At 38.9% G+C, this 9,216-nt stretch overlaps 1 protein-coding gene across 1 annotated transcript; it reads left to right on the forward strand.

The window, feature by feature from the left end:
- Positions 1 to 2,064: 2,064 nt before the first annotated feature.
- On the forward strand, positions 2,065 to 8,936 carry LOC104099090 (uncharacterized). Its single transcript, XM_018771662.3, has 2 exons — positions 2,065 to 2,286; positions 8,351 to 8,936. Exons 1-2 carry the CDS (start codon positions 2,184 to 2,186, stop codon positions 8,656 to 8,658), a joined length of 411 nt encoding a protein of 136 aa, XP_018627178.1. The 5' UTR covers positions 2,065 to 2,183; the 3' UTR covers positions 8,659 to 8,936.
- Positions 8,937 to 9,216: the final 280 nt, after the last annotated feature.

Genomic DNA, 9,216 nt, shown 5'->3' on the forward strand with positions numbered 1-9,216 from the left:
GGAGGTCGAAACAAGGGCTCGTACCCAGTTCTTGAGATCGGGGATTGCTCCGAGCATCCAGGGAACTGCTACATCAAAAAAAAAAGGAAGGGGGAGTGTCGATGAGAGAATAAATGAAAGAAGAAAATAGAAGTAACAGCAAGATCACACTTACGTTTCATATTCCACTCCTCGGGAAATGGCATCTTTTCAGTCGAGATCAGGTCCGAAGTCCTTACTCGAACGAACCTTCCCATCCAACCCCGATCCATGTCATCGTCAATACTCAAGAACAGAGCCTTGGTAGCCCGACGCTGGAGTTTTTTAACCCCCTCGAAAAAGTCGAGGACTGTACAATCGGATAAGATGATCGAGGGTGAATGGCATCCCCTCGATCTTGCTCACAAAATATCGGATCAGGATAACGATCCGCCACAAAAAAGGATGGACCTGGCCTAGGGTTACTTGGTATTGTCGACAGAAGTCAATAATAACAGAATCAAGGGGACCCAAAGTGAAAGGGTAAGTATACACATTGAAAAACAACCCTTTCACGTAAGAAGTGATATCTTCGTCGGACGTAGGAATTATTATTTCTTTCTCACCCCAATTGCAATCTTTCTTTAGCTGTTCGAGGTGCTTTTCGGTTATCGAACACATGTACCTCGATACAGGCTCACACCGGCCAGGGACCGATGAACCTTTATCGACCTTAAAATCTGAAGTAAGGACACACGCCCCGGGAACACACTCCTCAGGCCGTGGTTCTGCCGGTGTCTCATCGGCTGCACACTGTGAAGATGAAGCTTTCTCTTTCTGAGGAATGGTTTGCGATGTTTTCGCCATTTTAGAATTCAAAGGTGGGGAGTAGAAGAAAGGGACAAAGATTTGGTAGAATTGAAGAGGGATTTTTGCGGAAAGAAATCACAGATTTACTGGTAAGATGAAGAGTACGAAGAAGAACTTGGAAAATTTGGAAGATAGAAGATGTAAAAATGATAAAAGATAAAAGAAAGGGTTATTTATAGGTCCAAACGATGGCGGTTCAATATCAACAGTGGCCGACCACCGTCTGACATGCGTCAAATGCCTCGAAAGACTAAATCGACGTGACAGCTACCAGATGCGTCATGGTCGAACCCGATGGAAATGACAGGATATAATTCGATCGAGCTGCTAAAAAATCATATCGTTTCTCTCCACATTCTTTCTAAGAAACGAGGGGACTATCTGTATACGGTCGAAATAGGTTTCGGCCTTAGCACGTCCGATCGAGTTCAAACGATGATTCATCAAAGTGAGATCCCGAAGGAGGAATAAACTATCCTCGAACTTGGGGAGGCCGATCCGTGTCAAGTTCGATATCATTACCGAGCTCGAATCAAAATCAAACCATGATGCAGAGTAGATCTACCATGCTGATAATCCAGAGACCAACCGACATTGACCTCGAATCAATTCGAGGGCTCTAGCCAGGATCGGGCTCGAACCAAGATCATGAGTTCGAGCCGAAATCAAGCTCAAACCAAAATCGAGGGTTCTAAGCAAGATCGAGCTCACAGATAAAAGCCGTTGCAATCCCACTAGAGAGAATCTTGGCAGAATTATGGAAAAGCTGACTTATCATGGGACTCCCACTGAATGTTTATTTTATTATGCTTAGAGCCAAATCCCTCCACTATAAAAGGGCTTGGTTACTATTTCTGTAGGTCAAGTTTTTCAGGCTTACATTGTAATAAAAGTGGTATATTCTTCTATAGTAAAAAATTGTTCATTCAGATTTCTTACATTGATTCTATTTGTTGAATCCCAAGACTCTTTGTTCCTGACAACTTACCTATTTCGCATTCTCTCGAATCTATATATACATTTCTATTGATCCTTACATTTTGTGTCAAGTTACGCCACATATTCTCGGAACTGCGTATAAATTCAACTCTATCCATTTTTTGGGTAAACACTCATATAATACATAGTGTATAATAGAAAAGATTATTTAGGTTATTAGTGTATAATTTAAATTTTAAACCCATAGGAAAATGAGTGCTTTTGTATAGTTTTATTAAAGTTTGAAGTTTAGTGTGGAAGGAATAGAAATAACTCTGGCATTATCAAATTAAGAAAAGGCGACCATCTCTTGACTCCTGAGTAAAAGGGACTGTTAGTAGAAAAGGACCAATTGGAAGGTAAATAAGCATAGAAAGATGGATCCTCCTCCTCATACGCAGACAACAGAAGTGCCGACTAGTTGGCGAGGTGCTAAATTTGTTTGGCGTGCTGTTCTCATCTTCAATCTCGGCCTCGGAGGTAAAACAATACCTCCACCCAATATCTCTCTCTGAACTCCTTCGGCTGCAATTTGTATATGATATTGTTGATTCATAAGTTTCTAGCCTTTCTATTTGAATGTTGGAACTGGGTTTTGGATTATAATTTAGGGTTTTGACGTTTTGCTACTTGAAATTGTTATGCACTGTGCAAAGTATGGCACAGTTTTCTAGAGCTTAAATGCTTTTTTGGTCTTTTGATATGTAGCTAATCTGCTTGTTAGCACGACAAATGAAAGAATCTGAGTAGAGTTTTTACTTTTTTTGTTGCATTTTATTGTGTGTAACATGTATTGGAGGATAAATAAGCATGGTAATATTTGATTTTGTATGAAGATTCTTGCCTTGTGGAGACCTATGTTTTATGACTTGGGAGATTGAAAGTTGACAAGCCCCAAGTGTTGCTGATTTCAGTTAAATTATGATCCTTTGTTTGTAAATACAGATTCTGACAAAGTAGTTTGGATGGAATAGTTGCTTCACTGGTCACTTTAAGTTCCTCTTTGTGCTTGTAAATATAAATGATTTCTTCGCGATGAATGTTGCAGATTTAGAAATTGTTGGTGTTTCTGTTAAACTTTAATCTTACTATTGTCAATTAGGAATGGCATAGATGCTCTGGTCAGGAGGTGTGAAGGGTTGTCTATGGCGGATTTGAGGAAGGGAAGGGGTAGCCCTAAGAAGTATTGGGGAGAGGTAGTTAGGCAAGACATGTCATTGCTCCAGCTTACCGAGGATATGACCCACGATAGAAAGGTGTGGAGGTCGAGGATTAGGGTTGTAGGTTGACAGATAGTAGTGTGTTCCTCCTAGGCTTACCAGTAGAACTAGGACAATTTTTATATTATCTTATTCATGGTTCTTTACTATTATTTGTTGTGTCATTCGTACCGTTACCATAATACATTGTTGTTACTATTACTTGCTACTTGTTGCTTTATCTCCATTGTTCCTTGAGCCGAGGGTTTATCGGAAACAACCTCTCTATCTCTATAAGATAGGAGTAAGGTGTGCGTACACACTACCCTCCCCAGACCCCATTTATGGAATGAGAATACACTGGGTTTGTTGTTGTTGTTGTATTGTCAATTATTTTTTCCCCCTAAATCCTGGAGTTGAGATATACCTGTGATTTTGCTAGACATATCGTCTTCAATTCTTCGTGTTTCTCTTTCTTGTCTCTGTGGAAACATGTGTTTCATTGGGTACTTGATTCAATGATCAGAGATAGATAACGATTGAGCTAGCTGTTAGGTCTGCTCCTATTATTATTGATGCAAATAAGGTCTTGCCTAATACCGTGTGCAAGAGAGACATGCAACATTTAATCAAGGAAGAGGAGGTGATGGCCCGAACTATCAATAAAAATATTTTCAATGGATAAACTAGACAACAATACTTAGCTAGCGTTTGGTCATAGATTCCCAAATTTGTTCTGAAAAATCTGATTTGGGTGAAGTTTGGTTTGAAGATGAAAATGTGTTTGGACATCAGTTTTCAAAACATATTTCCCAAATTTATTTTGGAAAAACATGAAACATGACTTATACCCACAAGTTCTAAAAGCTATCACAAATACCCAACAGTACCATTATCAATAACATTCATTATATTATCGCAAACCATAGTTTTGAACATAAATAAATTTGATACAAAATTATCATTTTTATAATGAACTACATGATACACTATCAGGTGACCGAGAAGACGAATCAACATTGTTACAAAATAATAAATGGTGGGCTCTTTTATAAAATACAAAAGTTTGGGGCAATTTTAAAAAAATATAATAGTGATATTTTGGCCCAAAACCAGCTATTGAGCTGGTTTTGGAATTTGGGATTTGAGATTTGGAATTTTGCCAAAATATAGGCAAAATCTATGGCCAAACATGTGTTTGCCAAATAAAACCCAAATTTATTTTAGCAAAATCTATGGCCAAACGGGTCCTTATTGGTTCTATTTGCCGTCGGGCAATGTGTTACCCTGCAGAGAGTCACAATCCTAGTGAAAATTTAGCTGCTCATGCTTAAACTAGAAGAAACAGGAGAAGAAATGATAATTAAACCCATATTGATCATTAAAATGATGAAATCAATATTCAAAAAGCTCAAAACAACAAAAGCTACTAAAAAGAGTAAAAGAAACTGTCTACTGTAGCAGCTGATGTCAAAAGTTGACCTAAAAAAGTGAAACTCTTCTATTTATACAAAGCTGGAAATTTTGGACAAAAATACCCTTTCAGAGGTTCTTCGGCCGCACAATTCCATGTGCGGTACGCACTTTGCTTCAACTTGAAAAGGTTGGAAATCTGTGGTCGCATAATAATGAAGTGCGGCCGCACTGCCCTCTTTCTGCGGTCCACACGATAATGTCTGCGGCCACACTTTATTCTTCTGCGGTCTGCACATGGAATTATGCGGCCGCGTAGCTCTTCTTCTGCGGCCGCACAATAATTGTGCGGTCCGCACTTGTGTTGTTGGAGGTGCAGGTTCTCTGAACTTTTTCTCTGACTCAGCTTCTGCGGCCGCACAATTCGTGTGCGGTCCGTATCTTGCAACATTCTACGATGGAATTGCTTTACGACCTGCGACCGCAGATGATTTTCTGCGGTCCGCACTTTGAGCTTTTGTGCCTGTTTTTGTTCTTGAGTTCAGATTACTCCTTCTTGAGCTGGATTTCATCTCGGGAGCTCATCTTCCAATATTCCTGCAATTAAGTACATTTCATAAGTTTTCGGGAACACAATTAAGCGCTTTGGACTAAAACGAAAGGTAAAAGGCGCTAATAAGTAGTCAAAATCCCCACTTATCACCGACCACCATCGGTCAGAATTTGCGACCGACTTCGATCGCTACACGTTAGCGACCACTCTCTTTTCGACGAATTAAAGTCAGTCGGAAATCAGTCGGTTTTCCTTGCATTCTGGCCGATTACGATCGGTATTCTTGGACGCTTTTTTGCAGTTTTCTAGTAGTGTCATCGTAAACCATAAGAAACAAAGTCTGATAAATGATAATTATGTAAATGACAGTGGCTATTTCATCTGACTAAATCAAATAGGAGAAAATAAACAACCTCCATAATACTACAAACCAAAAATTAACATGTACCTAAATATCTATTAAAAGTGCATTATCTCTACTAGTTTAAAATTTTAAATAAGATAATATAAACTGTCAAACAAGGTATGTATTTGTCGACATAGACAACGTGTTTGGAGTTTTACTACCACCTATCGGCGAAATATCTCATCTCTATAGTTGTTTAAACTTATAGTAGCTCATTGTGTAACAAATATCCAAATCAAAATTAAACAGTTGACGATATTATATATGTTTATCATTTTGCCATGAGAGATTTGACGTCCAAATTGATTTTTCGGCCGCATAAGTTATAAACTTATAGTATTAACTATATGGATGCATGATTTCTAGGGGTCATAGATCTGAGTAAAACAAATTATATAATCAAATAAATTTTCTCTTTGAAGCATGCTCATGATCTTTTCTTAATCTCGTTCATCCTCTCTCTCAGTTTGCATTTGAAAGTACAAGTGGGGGGGGGGGGGGGGGGAGGAGGTGAATTGTCAATTTCTATTTTCAGTACTATAAGTAGTTGACTAGTTTACCAATTAGTCGACTAGAGATAAGAACAGAATAATAATAATGCAGAAATAAAGTGCAGAAAATAAAGACACCATGATTTTTATACTGGTTTGGATTCAATGTGAATCCTACGCCCAGTCCCCTTGGGTTGCAAGGGTGATCTTTTTCAGTATTGAAGTTTCTCGAGTACAAGATAGTTGATGTAGCTTTACACCAACAGCTTAGTCTCTATTTCACTTTTCCCTTCTTGATACAATGCCTCACCAGTGTTTATCTCTTTTTCTTCTCTCACTAATTACACAACAAATCTAAAAAGAAATACAATGCTTGTTTGGAGTAGAACAAAAGGAGTGATAATGGTTCGTTCAAAGTATGTATGATTCAAGCCTGGAACAGATGTATATATACTTCGTGATGCCTTCTTGACTCTTGATTGATGCGAGTCTTGAGAGATTACAAACCTTCTTTGGTTCAATCTGAGAGATGAGTGCTACGTTTGCCTTTTTCTTGAGAGCTCCCCTGGTTTTCATTCCTTCACTTGGATCTCCTATGATAAACTTCTGAGGATATTCCGGTTCACTACTCCACTCATTTGGACGTGTTGCAATCGTATGAGTAGTTGACTCCTTCCGTGATTCTGGTTGACTATTGACAAGTTCATTAGTCAACTCTGTGACAACGTCTGTATTACCAGTCGACTTTTGTGATTTGCTTGTCTGTGATATTTCTTGGTTGATGTCTTCATCACCTGCAATGATTCCTTTCTCGGCTGTAGTGTTATTTTTATCAAATATGACATGTACTGATTCTTCTACAGATAAAGTACGTTTATTATAAATTTTAAAAGATCTACTGTTTATGGAATAACCCAGAAAAATACCTTCATCACTTCTTGGATCAAATTTTCCAAGATTGTCCTTACCGTAATTGTGGATAAAACACTTGTTGCCAAATGGATGAAAATAGCCTATGTTGGGCCGTTTACCTTTCCATAATTCATATGGAGTTTTCTTCAAGATAGGTCTTATAAGACATCTGTTGAGAATGTAGCAGGCTGTGCTTACTGCTTCTGCCCAAAAATGATTTAGCAGGGAATGTTCCAATATCATTGTTCTGGCCATATCTAGTGGAGTTCGATTTTTTCGCTCAACTACTCCATTCTGTTGAGGTGATCTTGGAGCTGAAAAGTTGTGAGTATATCCTTGATCATTGCTGAAATCTTCAAATGCTCTGCTTTCGAATTCTCCTCCATGATCACTTTGGATGGTTGTAATGAGATACCCTTTTTCTCTTTCAACTCTTAAACAGAAAATCTCAAAGTATTTCAAAGCTTTATCTTTATGAGGTAAGAAAATCACCCATGAAAAACGTGAGTAGTCATCAACAATAACAAAAGCATATCGTTATCCTCCAATGCTAGCAGTTCTGGTGGGTCCAAATAAATTCATGTGAAGCAAATGTAAGGGCTTGGTGGTAGACACAATGTCTTTGCTTTTGAAGAAGTTTCTGGTTTGTTTACCAATCTGACATGCATCACATACATGATTTCTAGAAAAAATGAGTTTAGGAAGTCCTCGGACGAGGCGCGGAACTCATTTGGACTTGGGAGGACAGCTGAAGCACCAGGTTTCTGGTGTAATCGCACCTGCGAAGGGCTAGCCGCAGGTGCGAGCTCGCAGAAGCGAGCCATAGACCGCAAAAGCGGCACAACACAGGCTGCCCAGTGATCGCAGAAGCGGTGAAGGGACCGCACCTGCGGAGGCACAAGTGCGAAGAAAGCCATCGCAGAAGCGGGATGAGCACGCAGGTGCGACGCACTCACCGCAGAAGCGGTCTCGCATAAGCGAGCCGCTGGTCGCAGAAGCGAGGGAGCCAGCTGAGAGGAAGACCGCATCTGCGAGTCCCTTTCCGCAGATGTGGAGCTGCAAGCGAAATCACTGAAGGCAGTGAGGTCGTTACTCCGCTCGAAAAGTCAACAAAGTCAACCCTCGGGCCCACGTGCTTGGATTCCAAAATTTTTTGAAGATAAACATTACTCATAACTTTACGAACTCAAATACATAATTTATTCCCAATTTCATGTCCAACTTTGTGATAAAAATACAAAAATGCCAATTCTAGGTCTTTCTTCAAAATCCCAAAATTTTCACAAATTTTCATGTTAAAATTCCATGTGTTCATGAAATATAATCAAAAGTGGCTGAACACATAGGTAGCACATGACCTTATCTTAGTAAATGATGTAGATACAATGCTTAATTATTATTTTTATGCGGGAAAAGCATTTTGATTGACTCAGTCTTTGTAATACTTGCTTCAAATGCTAATTTTTTCTCACTGTGGGAAAAGCATTTTACACATCATCATTCTTTACATGTTCTAATGACTCAGTTTCTGTGACTTTTTGAGAGATTGACAAATATTTGTACTTTGCAGCCTACCTCTTTACAAGGCCCGCTAAGAAGGAAAGAAAGGCCAACATTTCACCACCTGTTATTCCAGCTGAGACTACTACTCCCACTCCGCCTGCTCCTCAAAATTTTGAACCCATCTTTACTCCTATTCCAGAACCTGTGAAGGTACCAGAGCCCCTTTCTGTAGATCAGCAGCGCAGTGTTTTTGAATGGATGCTAGAAGAGAAGAGGAAGGTCAAACCTCAAAATCGAGAAGAAAAGAAGAGAATCAATGAAGAAAAAGCTTTACTGAAACAGTTCATACGAGCAGATTCCATTCCGAAGATCTGATGTAACATAGATAATTGATTCAAAATTTTCTTTGGCTGAACTTAGTTTTACTGATCCATCATTTACAACTTGGCATTCTTTTTAGATCAGTTTGCCTTCAATCTAATTGATACTACTTTTTGAGTAGGCAGTTTTGATAATAGATGATATGTTACAGTAGAAATTCTTATTGCTGGTGAAGGAAATTAATGGAGTTCCATGACTGTTCCTCACTGTAGTTCATTAGATGATCATTTGTGTTGAATATTTCATGAGTTATCAAAATGTTTTTATCTGAACGTTAAAGTCCACAAACCCCAATGCTTGGATGATCCTTCAAATAAAAAGCATTTGCATATGGTGTTATTGATTAATAAGTTCTTGCATGTCTGTTGTGGATATTGGAACTGCTTTTCGACAACACTAAGGTTCCATATCTTGGATTTCTGTGCTGAATGTTTTGTACCTGACACTGTTATGTACTGTGCAAAAGCTGTATGTGGATGGATCGTGATGTTCACAATAAATAATTGGCCAGTCACTTTGATTTTTTGGGACATTGTCTCTTGTTCGGGTTTA

The sequence above is a fragment of the Nicotiana tomentosiformis genome, chromosome 7 (genome assembly GCF_000390325.3).
Source record: "Nicotiana tomentosiformis chromosome 7, ASM39032v3, whole genome shotgun sequence".
Taxonomy (NCBI): domain Eukaryota; kingdom Viridiplantae; phylum Streptophyta; class Magnoliopsida; order Solanales; family Solanaceae; genus Nicotiana; species Nicotiana tomentosiformis.

Bases quoted from the DNA above. Each gene is read 5' to 3' on its own strand.
- LOC104099090 (XM_018771662.3), top strand. From the start codon at position 2,184: ATGGATCCTCCTCCTCATACGCAGACAACAGAAGTGCCGACTAGTTGG. The intron at 2,287-8,350 runs GTAAAACAATAC...TGTACTTTGCAG, and splicing joins CTTCAATCTCGGCCTCGGAG to CCTACCTCTTTACAAGGCCC.